Source organism: Eurosta solidaginis, chromosome 2 (assembly GCF_040869045.1).
Source record: "Eurosta solidaginis isolate ZX-2024a chromosome 2, ASM4086904v1, whole genome shotgun sequence".
Classification (NCBI taxonomy): domain Eukaryota; kingdom Metazoa; phylum Arthropoda; class Insecta; order Diptera; family Tephritidae; genus Eurosta; species Eurosta solidaginis.
The window spans coordinates 268,710,078-268,728,409 of record NC_090320.1 but is presented as its reverse complement, the minus strand read 5'-3'; the positions used below and the strand labels follow the sequence as shown (position 1 = coordinate 268,728,409).

The 18,332-nt window shown below is 35.8% G+C and overlaps 1 protein-coding gene across 1 annotated transcript in view; it reads left to right on the top strand.

Moving 5' to 3' along the window:
• Positions 1-14,714, top strand: part of LOC137240932 (uncharacterized) — a 48,143-nt gene extending 33,429 nt beyond the window's left edge. Inside the window, exons 4-6 of the mRNA XM_067767932.1 lie at positions 6,265-6,338; positions 6,402-6,533; positions 14,423-14,714. Coding sequence (XP_067624033.1) covers positions 6,265-6,338; positions 6,402-6,533; positions 14,423-14,529 — 313 coding nt within the window. The 3' untranslated portion in view covers positions 14,530-14,714. The remainder of the gene's footprint in view (positions 1-6,264; positions 6,339-6,401; positions 6,534-14,422) is intronic.
• Positions 14,715-18,332: the final 3,618 nt, after the last annotated feature.

The window sequence follows — 18,332 nt, the reverse complement described above, 5'->3', positions numbered from 1 at the left end:
TTCAGGAAATAGCATCGCTTCTGTGTAAGCCAGCGTTCAAAGCACGCCGTGTGGAGGTAGAAAGGCCAGACTGCGTAAACACAATATTGGAGGCGCTGAAAAGATCGCAAAAGCGGAGTGAAAGAGTTATCAAATGCTTCAAATGTGGGAAGCCCGGTCACATTGCACGTCATTGCGATCTTGATCCTAGTGGTTTCAGTAGCATTGGTGGTCTTAATTACAAAGCTGGAGGGGATGAGCAAGAGCGAGTAAGATGTAGAGATCGGGAGCTAGCTCTAGCTATTGAATGTCCGGTGATATCTGTGTCGCAAATTGAGAGGAAATCAAGCAGTCTTACCTTCAGAGGGAATGTGGATGGCAAAGAACGTGTACTGACTGTAGATACGGGCGCATTTCATTCCTTGATTCGATCTGATTTGGTCAACAGGAGAGTAAAGCCTGTAAAACCATAACCAAGCATAACCAAGTCCAGGAATAAGTGATCTGTGAAGTCTTAATTGGGAAGGTCATGGTTCTACACAAATTCGTTGTGGCGGAGATTGTTGATGAAGTCATATTGGGAGTGGACTTCTTAGTTGACCATGACATCAGGATCGATATGCAGAGAAGGATTATGCGTTATAAGAGCCAGGATGTACCACTCAACTTCATTTTGGAGAAAGGGTTCAGCAGTAATCGAGTACTGGTGGAGAAGACTCGACAAAGACCACGAAAGTCAAAGGTAAAGGTTGATGGAAAAAATGGGCCAAACAAAGCAAAATCAAAGATATCTGCGAGAGAAACACTGGCATTGACAAACCCAAATGGACGCAGTAAAACGAAGGAAAGAATTGCGCAGAAAGAATGCAAGGGTGGTTTCAAGCCAGGGCACACTACTTTTGTGAAACGTCGGAACGATACTGATTATGCAAAGCCAATCCGTCAAGCGCAAGCTCTACGAAGTAATTCATTGGCCAAACAACAGAGTGTGAGGGAACGAATCAGGATATTGAGTACTATGATGAAACACAGGTACGACAAGAACAATAATTCGGAAGGTTTCCGGGAGGGAGATTTCCTAATGCTATACAACCCTCACCGGAGGAAAGGTGTTCCATCAAAATTTTGGTGTACTTGGGAAGGGCCCGTACAAAGTTGTGAAGAAGATCAGTGATGCCATCTACCGCATATAAACCATTGGGAAACCACGAAATAGATGGGTGGTTCATTTGGAGATGCTAGCAGCGGTTAGATCGAGAGATTTGTCTGATCGGGATGATCGGACTTAGGTGGAGGGCAGTGTGGCGAATATTAGCAACACTAAGAGATACTATCATCTCTAAGTCGATACTAAGCAGTCACGTGTATGTACATAAACAAATCAATCATTATGTCTACACATATGCACATACAAGCAGCGGAGAGATACGCACAAATACATGCGTATATCTCAGATACTCACAAAAGTATGTAATCATTGGTGGAAGTATTACTCACATAAACACGCGCATATTGCTATGCGAGAAGCTATAAATATGCATATGTAGTTTATAGCTGGTAATTTAATAGCTGGTAACTAAGTAGTAAATTCTAGAAGAAGAAACGCTTAGAAGTATGCGAACGAGGAAACCAAAGAGTATAAAAGCAGCACAAGCTGATGAGAATCAGTTTGATTTAAGCACGCTATCAGTTGCGAAGTATAAGTGTTATTGTGAAGTATTTTCAAAGTAGTCTAATAAAGACCATTTTGCATTATTGAATATTTTAGTTTTTTTTTCAACAGTGTAGCAATACGAACGTTAGAAGAAGGTTGCAAATAAGCGGAATTCCCTAAAATTCGTTACAGTATATAATTAGCCTCACTTGCTCATATTGATTTATACAATGGTTTGTTTAATTGATATCTTATATATAAATAGACAAGATGAAAAAATGTGGAACCGTTTTCTGCTAAACTATAATTCTATGGCATACAAATTATACATGTATTGATAGGAAATTTTGAACTGAACTGTTATCCATAAATAAAAAAAATTTGGAAAATCATTTTAATATAAAAAATTTAACATAAAAGTCACACCACTACACATGCACTTATTCATACTATAGACACGCTGTGTGTGTGTACTTGCTTTTTGTGTACTATGCTGAATCGTGAGCATGGCCGAGGAGTTGCTTTGTACACAATAAAAATTAAACAAAAATTCATAGCTGATCATGCATCAAGTCTATTTCTTTTCTCTCCTTTGCTTTCCTTTCTTTTCCATTCTATTCTTTTATTTTGCTTACCTTTGTTTTCTTTTCTTTGCTTTCCTTTCCTTTCTTTTCTTTTCCTTTCCTTTCTTTTCCTTCCCTTTCCTTTCATTTCCTTTCCTTTCGTTTCTTTTCGTTTCCTTTCCCTTCCCTTCCCTTCCTTTCCTTTCCTTTCCTTTCCTTTCCTATCCTTTCCTTTCCTATCCTTTCCTTTCAATACCTTTCCTTTATTTTCCTTTCCTTTCTTTTAATTTTCTTTCTATTTCCTTTCTTTTACTTTCATTTCTCTTCCATTCATATTCCTTCCTTTCCTTTCCTTCCTTTCCTTTCCTTTCCTCTACTTTCCTTTCCTTTCCTTTCCTTTCCTTTACTTTCCTTTCCATTCCTCTACTTTTCTTTTCTTTCATTTCTTTTATTTTCATTTCCCTTCCATTGATTTTCCTTCCTTTCCTTTCCTTTCCTGTGCTTTCCTTTCCTGTGGTTGAATTTCGACCACTGGGCGAACTCTAGTTAGAGAAAAATTGCAATGTTTACAAACGGCGATGGTTACTAAGACATGTTTCTGAATTTCACTTCTTCATCAGCTAGCTTCTCGGGAACTAAGTATTGAACTCGAATCTCCAACATTCATACCAGTGTAAAGGCAGATGCCTTTAACCACTCAGCCATATGAATGCCGCGCTGAATGATTTTAAATAAAGTTTTTTTGGATCGGAACTTTGAGGAGGAATTTTTGCTATATTTTGAGTAATCTCAATAGTCTTATGCAAGAAATGAGCTGTCCAAAGTTTATCGAAATCTTTTGAATAGGCATCAATTCTAAATGAAGAAACGTTTCTTTCGTAATTAAATATAAATTTTCTTAAAGTCAATGCCGTCAGCCTTAATTTTCGAAGTGACATAAATAAGACTTGATATCCTAACCGGAAGTGTATTTTTCAAAGCGAGATACAAAAATCGATTTTTTGAGCGGGACTACAAACCGTTTCTTAGCCGGTGCTTCTGAATAAGAAGCCACAGATTGAGAAATTACAGTTTCAGAAGATACAGTTTTAGACTCCAAGATGTTTTCCGCGACCTCAGAAGTGGCTTGCGGATTAGGGGAAGCCAAGTTTGTGAGCTCCACTTGCGGAGGATAATTGTTCTGTGCAGGATTAAGATTCAAAACGTTAAGCGAATCGTCAGAGCGCTTTTGTTTATTATCGCGGTTGTCTCTATTTCTATTTAAGCAATGCGGTAACTCATCCAAACACTTTCAAGACTTAAACAAACTATCGTATTGATTGAATTTTTCTGTGATTATGGAAAACTCTTTAACAATTTCAGAAAACGCATTTCGTTTTTTGCCTAAACAGTTTAAACAGGTCAATTTCAGTTGATCTGCATTTAGCGCATGACCAAAGTACTCCCGTCTCCCCATCACTGACAGTGTCAACAACTCTAGCCGTTAGTCCCGCGCACTTTCCATGGGTGAGCCCATCGCAAAGCTAGTAAGAGACAAAACGTTCGGATTCGCTTTTCACCTGAAAGTTTTTGAAAATTCAAGTAAGTTTTTATAGAAAGATAATAAAAATAGACTAGTATAAGAATACAGAAAAAGTAAAGTTATATTTGTAAATTAAAAAGAAAAAAACAGTTGAAAAAGCACTGAGAATGAGAAAGTCATATATAAAAGCAACTCTGAAAGTTTGGGTGCTTAGCGGTAGCTAGCACTTTTAGAGTCACTTGTCACTTGACACTTAAATAGCGACGCAAACAGCTGAGAAGACGGTAAATGGTAAATAGCTAGAAAACAAAAAGAGTGCGTACAAAAACAATTGCAAGGTGAAACAAGTAAGAACGGGACTGTCTTCGGCTGTGCCGAAGACTTCATACCTTTCATGAATGGGGCTGAACAATAATCTTATCCCGTTCGTAATCTCCGAATAATCTGATGTATAAGATAAGAAATATATTGTGAACAGATCTACATACCTAAACGATTTTTAAGATAAATATAAAATAAAAAACAGGTAGGTACTTTGTGTGAGGATGCAAAGTTTCAGGTTTCTTGTGGTCTGCGTGTAAAAACTATGACTACGAATCACGTATTTCCACAATATATGACGTAAACGTAACTATTTGATGAAACTTGATAAATTTTGAAGCTTCTAACCGTAAAAAAGGGGCAAAAATGACAGTTTATATGAAGTATATAATATATATACCACCGATCCCTATGATTTTTCCAGACAACAATATATGCCATATACGTAAACATTTGGTGAAATTTGAACATATCTAAACGATTTTTAAGATAAATATAAAATAAAAAATAGGTAAGTACTATGTGTGAGGATGCACAGCTTCGCGTTTTTTGTGATCTGCATGTAAAAACTATGACTACGAATCACACATTTCAAAAACATATGACGTAAACGTAACTATTTGATGAAATTTGATGAATTTTGAAGCTTCTAACCGTAAAAAAGGGGCAAAAATGACAGTTTATATAAAGTATATAATATATATACCACCGATCCCTATGATTTTTTCAGACAACAATATATGCTATATACGTAAGCATTTGGTGAAATTTGAAGCTTCTAGCTGTTAAAACGGGACAGAAATTTCGCAAAGTTTCTTATCTGAACAATCGGTTGTATTATATATATACTATGTATACCACCGATCTCAATGATTTTTTCAGACATCAATATATACACGTAAGCATTTGGTGAAATTTGAAGCTTCTAGCTGTTAAAATGGGGAAGAAATTGCGCAAAGTTTCTTATCTGAACAATCGGTTGTATGAGATATATACTATGTATACCACCGATCTCAATGATTTTTTCAGACATCAATACATGCTATTCACGTAAGCATTTGGTGAAATTTTAAGCTTCTATCTGTTAAAATGGGGCCGAAATCGCAAAAAAATATATATATACAATATATATCATCATATATATATTATATATATCACCGATCTCTATGATTTTTTGACACAACAATATATACTATATACGTAAGCATTCGGTGAAATTTGGAGCTTCTAGCTGTTAAAATGGGGCTAAAATTGCGAAAATATATATATATATACTATATATACCACCATATATATACTATATATACCACCGACCTTTATGATTTTTTCAGACAACAATATATGCTATATACGTAAGCGTTCGTTGAAATTTGAAGCCTCTAGCTCTTAAAATAGGGCAGTAATTACGAAAAGTTTCTATCTGAACAATCGGTTGTGGAGGATATATACTATATATACGACCGATCTAATCAATTTTTTCAGGCAAAAATATGTGCAATATACGAAATTATATGGCGAAGTTTGAAGCTTCAATCTGTTAAATTGAGTAAGATATGACAAAAATCCTCATTTTCTGAAAAATCGGTTGTATGGAGGATATATGCTATAGTGGTCCGATCCGGCCGGTTCCGACAAGTGTCTAATCGGACACCCAAATACACCCGCTCACCAAATTTTATCAAGATATCTCAAAAATTGAGGGACTAGTTTGCATACAAACAGACAGACGGACAGACGGACATGGCTAAATCAACTCAGCTCTTCATCGTGATTATTTCGGTATACTTAATGGTGGGTCTATCTATTTTCCTTTAAGGACTTACAATTTGGGTTTCGTGACGAAATTAATATACCATTTCATTTTCATGAAAGGTATAAAAAAGCCAATCAAAACTGCAACAAAAACAAAAATGCACAATGACTCGGCAAACACAAAATGAATAATAAAAAATTTATTAAAAAACTTTAAAATTCACAAAATCTGAACTTTTCAAAACAAACCAATTGCATTAAAATGAACTCTACCTTTTTGCACTTATTTTTGTTACAAACTAGTAAAAAAATATTTTGCCCCGGGCGCCAGAAAACCTCACTATGCCACTGAGCGTCCGCGGTGTTGCTGTGTTTTAATCTGGTTAGTGATATAGTAGCGTTCACATACTCTTCTTGTTGTTTACTTTGAAAATATATACAGCAGTTTAACACATATTTTTCACATTTATTAGCGGATACTATATTCCACATGGAATACTTCAATCCGGTCCGGAAGGAGCATTTCGAGTTAAAGATGATGTAGGCGGTATGTTATTATAATAATATCTTTCTAGAAATTTAAAGTATAACTTGTATTTATATTTTGCAGCTTCCAGTTCTGATTTCAGAACTATAAGGATTGATCTCAAAAAGTTTGAGTACAAAGTTCTAGGTCCTGAATGCGCCAATTATCTCATCATCTATGGATGCCAGGATTTACCATCGGGGTCATACCACGCCGGTTAGTAATTATTGTTTTGAGTAAGAATTTCGATTTGTGTCTATATCCGAACACCGCTAGATTTGTGTCTTTGTCCGAACACCGCCAGACCAGGCTCCTATTATGCATGTTCGTCACCGAAAGTGAATAGTCTGCAAGATCATTTGAGGGATATAAGTATAAATAGAAGCGCTTTTATTATTGGTAGAAAATCAGTACCAGTGAAAACCTTTTCGAATCTTAAATTTTTTGGACAATGTCTTATTTTACTAAAAGTTATTTCAGCCGACTTATTCTCATTCTGTATGCTATAAAGGCAGTAAAGAAGATATATGAGCACACGCTAATACGACTCTCTCACATACAGGACGTGGACGAAATCGGACTATAACAATCCCAGTTATATCGAAAATGTTGAAAACCCGAAAAAGTGCGCTAATTCATCACCAAAGATGGATAAAGCGAAGAAACTTGGTAGGTGGGTTGACCTTATGACGTAGAATACAAAATTAGTAAAATTTTGGACAATGGGCGTGGCACCGCCCACCTTTAAAAGAAGGTAATTTAAAAGTTGTTCAAGCTGTCATTTCGCAGTCGTTTTAGATATCATGATGAAATTTGGCAGGAACGATACTCCTATTACTATGTTTCTTCTGAATAAAAATTAGCCAAATCGGATGACGAACACGCACACTTAAAAAACTTTTTTTAAAGAAAAATTTTAACAAAAAATTTATTATCTTTACAGTATATAAGTAAATTATTTCAACATTCAACTCCAGTAATATATGGTGCCGCATAATATTAAAATAAATGAAAATTTCAAAATGCGCGCGGCTGCGCCCTTTTTCGTTTAATTTGTCTAGAATACTTTTAATGCCATAAGTCGAACAAAAATTTACCAATCCTTGCGAAATTTAGTAAGAGCATAGCTTCTATAACGATAAAAGTTTTTTGTGAAAAAGGGTGAAATCGGTCGAAGCCAAGCCCAGTTTTTATACACAGTGGACCGTCTATCCTTCCGTTCGGCCGTTAACACAATAATTTAAGCAAACATCGATATACCTTTACTAAACTTAGTTCACGTACTTATCTGAACTCACTTTAATTTGGTATTAAAAATGGGCGAAATCCGACTATGACCACGCCCACTTTTTCGATATCGAAAATTTCGAAAAATGAAAAAATGCCATAATTCTATACCAAATACGAAAAAACGGATGAAACATGGTGATTCATTGGTTTTTTGACGCAAAATATAATTTTTGAAAAAACTTTGTAAAATGGGTGTGACACCTACCATATTAAGTAGAAGAATATTAAAAAGTTCTGCAGGGCGAAACCAAAAGCCCTTGGAATCATGGCAGATTCCTGTTCGTGGTATTACATATATAAATAAATTAGCCGTACCCGACAGATGGTGTTCTTGGTCACCCTGGTCCACATTTTGGTCGATATCTCGAAAAGGCCTTTACCTATACAACTAAGGCCCACTCCCTTTCAAAATACTCTTTAATACGTTTCATTTGATACCCATGTCATACAAACACATTCCAGGGTTACACTAAGTTCATTTGTCTACATGATGATTTTCCCTTATTTGACAAAGGATGATGGAAAATATTTCCAGAAAACGTCACCCTTGGTCTACAATTTGGTCGATATTTCCCAAACGTATGTGGTATGGAATTAAAAACCACTTATAAACCATCTACGAAACCCTCCGAAACCAACGCAATTATAATTATACTCAGATGAGCAGAGCTCAAAGCGCGCTTAGCTGAGTATGTAATGTTCGGCTACACCCGAACTTAGCCCTCCTTACTTGTTCCTAATTATTATTTTTTCTAAATTATTTCTTCCTTATTTTAAATAACTTTTTTTTACCAATATTCTTTACTTACTTTAATGAAATCAAGTTTTCTATTTTGTTCCATTTTCAAAAATTTTATGAATTTTTAAAATTTTTTTGTTCTTGTTACTAATTACTTTTTTATTTTTTATACTCATTTCAAAAAAATACTTATTTTTGTTTACTAATTATTTCCAAAAAATTCTTGGTTTATTTATTTTACTAGTTCTAAATAAAAAAAGTTGTTTTTCGTATTCTTTTTTATCAAATTTCTGTACTAGTTTTAATTAAATCAAGTTTTTATCAAAATATTTTCTATTTTTCTTTTTATTAACAAGTTTTATAAGTTTTTAAATTTTTTTTACTCTTTACCAATTCTTTTTGTATTAAAAACATTTATATTAATAATTTATTAATTTAATTGCTAATTTTCTTACAAATTTTTTAATTTGATTTAAATACACTTTTTTGGATTATTTTTTAATAAAATTTTTTTAGTTACTTATTTTTATACAATTTTTTTCTGCTGATTCTTTTAATAATTTAATAAAATTTATTTTTTACAAAATATTCAATAAAATTTTTTTTTTACAAAATATTTCTATTAATTTTTTTCAAAAAATCAAATCAAATAAAATACATTTTTATTAATTTTTCAAACACTAACTATTTTTCAATGCATCAATGATCAAATTGATAGGTAATAAAGATTAAATTTATTTTGTGGAAGCCCTCGGTAGCATAGCAGAAAAGGGAACAGTCCAGCAGCGCAAATACTATTACTGTTAGAAAGTACAGTTTATTGAGTAATGAATAAAATGTGTTAAATTTATAATAGAGAAACGTACGCAGAATTAAATGTAATACAGATAATATATAACAAAGAGTTTGTTACAAAATATTCGTACTCTAACACCCCCACTCGAATTATAATCAGAATATCTGCTCTCTTTAATTCTCAGCTCAGATCGTTGTACAAATACTTCTTACAATTAGTACCAAATAAACAGACAGAGTTCTGGTTTTGCCTCAATCTGTCTGAACGTCGAAGTTCAACTTGCTTATTTGGACTAAATCTTTCTGTCTGATTTCTTAGCTGCTCATCCCCCACTTCATTATCGTTTTCCTCGATATTGATGGTCACCCCATTCACTATCATCACCGAAGGCAGTTGAAAAAGATTCTCCAGCATAAGGTTGTTCGCAATTCATTTCGGTTTCAACTGTTCCTTCAGAAAACTCCCCTTGATTGGATTTTCTATCGACGACAGTATTTTCTATATGAATTCGAATCCAATGTTGAGTTCGACTCCTTTCACCGTGATAGAAAGTTTGTTCTTCAACCAGTAAGGAAGGCTAAGTTCGGGTGTAACCGAACATTACATACTCAGCTGAGAGCTTTGTGAGCTCTGCTCATCTGAGTATAATTATAGCTGTGTTGGTTTCGGAGGGTTTCGTAGATGGTTTATAAGTGGCTTTTAATTCCATTTCACATACGTTTGGGAAATATCGACCAAATTGTAGACCAAGGGTGACGTTTTTTGAAACTATATTCCTCCATTCTTTGTCAAATAAGGGGAAATCACCATGTAAGAAAATGAACTTAGGATACCCCTGGAATGTGTTTGTACGATATGAGTATCAAATTAAAGGTATTAAAGAGGGTTTTGTAAGGGAGTGGCCCTTAGTTGTATATATGAAGGCGTTTTCGAGATATCGACCAAAATGTGGACCAGGGTGACCAAGAACATCATCTGTCGGGTACGGCTAGATTATTTATATGATTCCAAGGGCTTTTGATTTCGCCCTGCCTTTTCTTTTACTTGATATGGTAGGTGTCATACCCATTTTACAAAGTTTTTTCTAGAGTTATATTTTGCGTCAAAAAACCAATGCAATCACCATGTTTCATTCGTTTTTTCGTATTTGGTATAGAATTATGGCATTTTTCTCATTTTTCAAAATATTCGATATCGGAAAAGTGGGCGTGGTCATAGTCCGATTTTGCCCATTTTTAATACTAAGATAAAGTGAGTTCAGATATGTACGTGAACTAATTTTAGTAAAGGTATATTATTTTTGTATTTTGTTGCACCATATCATTACTGAAGTTGAATGTTCACATAATTTACTTATATATGCACTGTAAAGATATTTTTTGTTAAAAATTGACTTTAAAAAAATTTTTTTTAAAAGTGGGCGTGGTCGTTCTCCGATTTTGCTAATTTTTAATAGGCATACATATAGTAATAGGAGTAACGTTCCTTCCAAATTTCATCATGATATGTTCAACGACTGCGAAATTACAGCTTGAACAACTTTTAAATTACCTTCTTTTAAAAGTGGGCGGGCCCCGCCCGTTGTCCAAAATTTTACTAATTTTGTATTCGTCATAAGGTCAACCTTCCTACGGAGTTTCATCGCTTTATCCGTCTTTGGTAATGAATTATCGCACTTTTTCGGTTTATCGAAATTTTCGATATCGAAAAAGTGGGCGTTGTTTTAGTCCGATTTCCTTCATTTTAAATAGCGGTCTGAGATGAGTGCCCAGGAACTTACGTACCAAATTTCATTAAGATACCTCAAAATTTACTCAAGTTATCGTGTTTAAGGACAGACGGACGGACATGGCTAAATTAATTTCTTTTTTCGTCCAGATCGCTTTGATATATAGAAGTCTATATCTATTTCGATTAGTTTATGCCGTTACGGAGTACCATTATGCGAACAAAATTAATATACTCTGTGAGCTCTGCTCAGCTGAGTATAAAAATTACGTCTCGGCTGACATCAACTTGTTTGTAGTTGAAGTCATAACTCGATGTCCTTTAGAGTCTTCTGCATAGCCAATAAAAATTTGTTCTTCTGACTTATAGTCCCACTTCTGGCATTTCTGTTTAGGAATATGAACAAGGGCAAGACTGCTGAAAACTTTCAAATTTGATAAGTCAAGTTTTTTACCTGGCCATAGTTCTTCCGGGGTACACGCCAGAATAGAATGTGGAGATTTGTTAACCAAATACGCAGCAGTGTTGACAGCCTCTGCCCAAAATTGCTTCGGTAGATTCCCTTGTGCCAACATAGATATAGCCTTCTCCACCAGCGTCCGATTCATGCGCTCTGCAACCCCATTTTGCTCAGGGTTGTATGCAACGGTAGTTTGATGTTGAATACCTTCTCTCTTTAATTCTGCGCTCAGTTCGTTGTTCAACTACTCCTTACCATTATCAGTTCTGATAATTTTAATTCTGCACCCTGTTTGTTTTTCATTTAACAGCTTGAACTCCTTGAAAACTTGTGTCACATCTGATTTTGATTTGATGAACCTAGCGAAAACCTTCTCGAAAAATCATCAACAAGCGCCACAAAATATTTGCCACCACTGAGTGATTCGATTTCCATTGGACCACATATATCACTATGTACCAATGCTAACTTTTCCTTTGTCCGATGACCTTCTTTCGGAAAAACATTTCTTCGCTGCTTCGCCTTCGCACACGGAATACACACACCAAGAGTTTTTTCTGATGTGAAATCAACGACATGCACCATGCCGTTTCTTAATAAACCTATTGCGTCCGAATTTAGGTGTCCAAGGCGCTTATGCCATAATTCGTACGAGGCCGTAGCGTTTGCTGTCATTGTATTATTCATGCGCGATGTTGTACGTTGAAGCTTATACATACTATTTACCTTTTCAGCTACGCCTACAACTTTTCCTTTTTTTTTAATTGTACAGCCATTGTCATAAAAAACCACTTTGTTTCCCTTAAAAACCGTCTCGCTGACTGAAAGTAGATTAGTTGCAAGTTCTGCAACATGTAGAGCTTTTCCGATATCAACAAACTCTTCGAAACCCTTTGTAATAAGATCATCCAAATAAACTTCAATGATGGTGGTTCGTTGGATCAACCAAAGTGATTCTTCTTTATTTCGGGAATGCTTCTGCTTTTATACAAAATGTTCATTTTCTACTTATACCTATTTACACTAATACTTACGAAATAAAATGTACATATTTCCTGTATGTGGAGTCAGCATATTGGAATGACCTATTTAGGTACATGAGTACATATGTGTGTATATGGCCAAAGTGTATCAGTCAGCCCGATATAAAGAAATATGTGCATTCAATGCATACGTGCATATTTAGCAATTTGATATTAATATTTCGTGACGTGTGAGGTCTGTATGTGTGTAAATATGTATTGAATATAACAATTTTTGTTGTTATATCGGCCTACTGATTTTAAGATCGCGGGTTCGAATCGAGCTCAAGGCCTAACAATAATTTTTTATTATTATTATTGTTATGATAAATTTTTTCTTAATTGAAATTCTATTCTAATTTAAACATTTTTTCAATTAAGAAAAAATGTATCATAATAATAATAATAAAAAATTATTGTATTGAATAGAAAGCGGAACTAATTCTGAGGGCTCATTATACCTTGCTTGACGTGTTAATCCGCATACTTCCTTGGCCAGTGGCTTTAGTCGTTTTGTTATTTGTCGGCTCTATTTCCTCTTTGCAAATAGCGGTTGTGTAATTATTTAACCAATCAGATCGTCCAGTCATATGAGCAGAACAACCACTATCAATGTACCAGCTATTCTCCTTCTTAGATTTTTGGCGAAAAATGCTGATGAACCATCCGTTCCACAAACATCTTGCAGAAGCTTCGTCTTTACAAAGTCTCCAGTTATCGCTATTCCACAGCTTTGCAAACCCAAAATCATCGGTATATATTCGTCAGATAGTCGAGCAAGAAACAGTGAGCCCACCCATTCTTCAGAAACTTTAAAATTGATAGCGTTCATCTTATTCACAGTTAAAACAATGCCATTCACATATTCAGCAACATTGCTGCAGTCGACTAATTTAAAACTTGTAAGCTGCGTTAGTAAACTGCATCTCCTTGAAAGGCCATTGTCTTCAAATATTGATTGTAGCTTGGACAATTTTTCGTCGAGCTCGCACACTCGCCTTGCGTTCAGTTTCGGAGAGTTCCTCAAAATTCTTACTGACTCCAACGATTTCCCAGAGCTCGTCCATCTCTAAAATGGTGCACATTGCAAACGTCCATTGCACATAATTATCGCGTCCCCTCAGTTTTTCAATCTGAGGTCAACTGCCTGAGCTCGCCATTTTAAAGAATCAAAAACAAAAAAAATTTTCAGAAAAACTCAATTCAGCAGGCCTAACCTCTTAGAAAGTATAATTAATTGAGTAATGAATAAAATATGTTAAATTTATAATTGAGAAACATACGAAGAATACAATGCAATACTGATAATATATAACAAAGTTTTGTTTAAGTTTCAATTAGCAATTTTTCCGAGGAAGCAACAGAACAAAGATTCTCAAAAGTTGTAGATAAATTTAGGGACCAAACACTCTTTTAAAAATTGTTCAAACTTCACTACAACTTAAAAAACATGTAAGAAACCCGTCCTGATTCCACACTATTCCGGTCATGTTTGTGATGGGTTTGAGAATTCTAATTGAAAATCCCAAATCAACTTTATCCTTGTTCTCAAACCTGCAACGTTAGCTATAGAAGGAATATCAAACAACAATTGGTAGGAAAATTTTGAATATGAGATATTCACCAACCCTCAAAATAAGATACGTCAAACATTAAGCAAAATACAACTGTTTTGTTGGCAAACTGTTGAGTTGCAAAAGTTTTTAGCTATTTTTCCTACAAAACATTTACACTTGCCGATATCACTGGAAGATAAGAGATCACTGCATCCGATGATGAAAAGATGATTAATACAGTTACAATGACACTGAAGATGGCACAACATCGCAACAATTTCGTTAACAAACGAAATTCCAAAAGGGATGTGGATTAATCATTCCCACTCACATCTTCAACATAGGCCCTGAATCAAAAGTCTACGTAATGGATTAGAGTTCAGCAATCCATTTGTACCTTTAATAAAATTCGAAAAATGCAGGACAAAAGGACGAACGTATTCACAATTTTACATGTCATTCAAAAATCACACATAAACATATTTATAACATTATTTTCTCTTCCAAAATTTAGAATTCATTGCGATTTATACACGAGACCGTAGACCACCCAAGAGTGTTACGGACGCTTACAAGGCTGCTCTAGAAGCCCAACGGATTGCCACAGATCTGCTCCGATAGGAACTTCACAAGTATTGCGAAAATAGAGAAAGTGAGTTGCACAGCAGTATTGAAGAGATAGGGGAATTTTTGAATAATGTAAGCCTAAGGCCCTTGCTGGTATGGCTTTATAGCTATATTATAATTTATTATTATAATTTTAACCTTTCAATAAATAAATTAAAAAAATGTTTGATTAATATCTACATTACATTTGCACATTTTTGTCCATTGCCAGTGCCCTCAGTAAGTACAGGTTGGCGGCAAATTCGTTGAGCCCCATTATCTCCTAGTGGTCCCCAATGAACCACTTGTTTTCCCTTATGAACCCAAGAAGAAGCGAGACGTCCAACTTCCCAACCTCTGCCAGGCTGTCGAAGAAGCGTGAGCCCAGAAATCTGAGCCTTCTTCTTTGAAGCGCCGGACATGGGCAGAGAAAGTGGTAGATCGACTCCTCTTCCTCCTCATCCTGATAGCTTCTGCAGTGGCAGCTTGTTGGTATTCGCCACCGTCGGAGCATTGGTGCGATAGTAAGTACCCGTAAGTACCCTCACAGCAGATTTGTTCAGTTTGAGAAGGAAGCTGGTGCCTTTCCTATCCAAGCATGGCCATAAGGACCTTGAGACTTCGCAGTCAACCCTATTGGTCCATAGTAAGTCCGTTGCCCTGTTTTCATATTCGTCGATTCTCCCTAGGAGATAACTCAGCGGCGGTCGGACGGAGCTGTCCACCTCACTTATGTCTAAGTCGGAACCTTTCCTAGCCATCTCATCCGCGAGTTCATTCCCTTCAATGGCGCTGTGCCCAGAGACCCAGCAAAGGGAGACATTGAGATGACTTATAGAAGCCAGAGAGGCTCTACACCTCCGGACGGCAGTTTTATCATGTTGGACTCTAATGCCCTTAAGGCGGCTTGGCTGTCAACAAAGATTGTTACGTCGGTGTTGGAGACCGCACTATCTTGGAGCAGCTTAGCCGCTCTGTCTATGGCATAGACCTCATCTTGGAATACACTGCATGCGTCAGGAAGTTGGAATGATTGCCTTAACTGTAGATGTGTTGAGTACATCTCAGCTCCAGTTTCCTTTTGCATTTTCGAGCCGTCGGTGTATATTGTGATGCCTGTTGGGTGTGGTACATTAAGCGACATAATGTATTTAATAACATTTATTAATGCTGGTCAACCATTATAGCAACAAAAGCATAATTCGCCTTTTTTACCTACCAGCTGTACCTATGCACACATAATTTTACATAAATTTATAAAGAGAGCAAAATTTACATACATGTAGAGCGTAACTTACAAATATCAAGCCGTGAATTGTATATGAATTACAGTTTCAGTTGAACTTGAACGAGCAAATAAAGAAGTACTCACTAAACAACCATCGTTTTTTTACTTCTGCTTGTTCACACAAGTCAATGCCCTTGCCGTTTTCTAGGCCTACTTCCCATTCCTCCCTTGAAGTACATATATCGTATGTTCTGAACCTGGAAGTCCAAAATCCCTGTGATGTGGTCTATTTTGGATATTGGGGCGGTTATTATTCCGTTTATTTGCCCCTATATCATGTCATATCGTCCAGAATCCTCGCATGTCCGTGCTTAGCTGTTTTGAGTTGTTTTATTACAAGTTGATATTTTTGCAACAGGTTATGGGCCTGTATTGTGCAATTTTTTACATTTGTAATTTGTTTGTTCGGTAATTCTAGTGATACTTTACGATATGGCTGATCTAAAGTTGGCAATTACGAAATTGTATCGCGATAACTACGAGCTGTGGAAATATAGAATGCAGCTTATTATGAATAAGGAGACGGTTTGGGATGTCATTGAAGGTCCTGTTCCTGAATCTCCAGATGCCTCATGAAAGCAGAGAGACACGGCTGCTTCATTTATTATTGGATTGGGGGTTGAAGATACGGAAATATTTCAGATAAGCAGCTGTAAGTATGCAAAGGATGGTTGGTCTGTCTTGCGAGAATATAATGACAAAGCAAGGTTGAGCAATAAGGTGAAGTTGATGCGTTCAATATGTAATTTAAAGCTACAACCTGGTGATGATATTGTAAAACATATCGCTCAAATGAAGTTACTTTTTTCCGGCTTCAATCCTTAGGAGAAAATATTGCGGAATCTTGGATAATTTCAATGCTTTTGAGCAGTTTAGCGAGCACATATGAAACATTGATCACGGCGCTAGAAGCGCGAGATGGAAAGGATCTCACAATGACTCTTGTTAAGAATAAGTTATTGGAAGAATCTGAGAAAACAAAGGCTCGGGGTTAACTAAAATAAAAGCAAAACATAATTTTTCTTGAAAAAATCCGATATATTTCGGTTGCTCAGTGGTAACCGTCCTCAGGGATATAAACTGCAAAATTTATATAAACCAATAACAAAATATAAACAAAATATTGATAAAAACAAGTAATAATAAATGACGTACATCAATTTATTTGTAATTAAATGTCTGTAAAGGTGCGCGGCGTTGTCCGTGTCAGTCTTATAGTTTAATCGTATATTTGGCGGAGTGTTTACGACAATATGTAACATTTTCAGTGAGAAACGTCACAGCTAAATTAGAATGTTTTTGAAAAGCATTCTTAAATAATTTTGAGAAAGCATTTCTTTCCATCTAGTTCTTATGCAGGACATTTTCTATCCCACAACCGAGCTTCTTTTCCGATTTGCGTCGTGCTCCTTTTTTTAAAGTTTCCGTACAATTTGGCAGGACGGGGCATACCTGATTTATATTGACTCAGAATGGCATCTGCAAGGCAGATACATTTTCACTGAGATGCTTTTTATGGAAGAAATAAACTCGGAGTGTTTGCCACATCACAGCCGGGGGCGACTTTGAAAACTTTATTCTAACAGCCTGATTCTAATGTGGTAACAACTTTATTCACCACGGCAACTTTCTTCATGTGGTAACTTTTGTACCCTTTTTGTATTCTGCCCACGAAAGTAGCCGGATAATTATTTACCCACTAAAATAGGTGGTAACATCGATGTAATCATACAAAAGCTGTTGTTTAGAAAAAGGCAATACTGAAAAATAAAGAATTGTAAGCGCAAATAAGTAAACATAATAGTAAAAAAGTTTTGCCTCTTGCTATACATATTTGTTTCCATGTACTTTCACAGTATATATTACAATATAGCTATGTAAAAACGTATGCATGTGTGCAAATATGTATATACACATCGTACCGTTTATTCGTTAACATCGTATCTACGAGTGACACATTTTCGATAAAGCCATGACGAAACCATACACGGTGGCAGCATGGTGACATACCTACAAACATAAATAAAAATCCCATGTACTTCGTTTCTGTAAATTCGATAGACAAATGTCAAAATCGTACCGCGCCGGAAGTTGATGTATCAAATTAAATAAAAAAAGTTTATATTCAGCTGTCCCATGCTGCCACCTTGTATCGCTCCGCCATGGGTAAAGCGAAGAAAACCAACTTTTAATTTTCACCACAGACACTGGTGAGATTTTCGGTGATGACAGCGTTACCACTTTGGCCAGAATCGCGAATAAAACAACTGGTAACGGTTTTCGGTTACATAATGTTCTGGGTACTATTTTACCGGTAACGCTAAGAATCGGGCCGTAATTGAAAAACTGTTTTCTAAATTTTCAGTGTTGTAGGTGGAGCACGCCTTCCTCAAACTACAGCGACCGACCCAGCTGTCGATATAAGGAAATAAATTCCATTAGAATTGATGGCATAGTTAAATCGAAGTTCTGCGATAGGCACGACAGCCGATCGCTTGATATATCACTCCACGGTTGTTTTCATCATTGC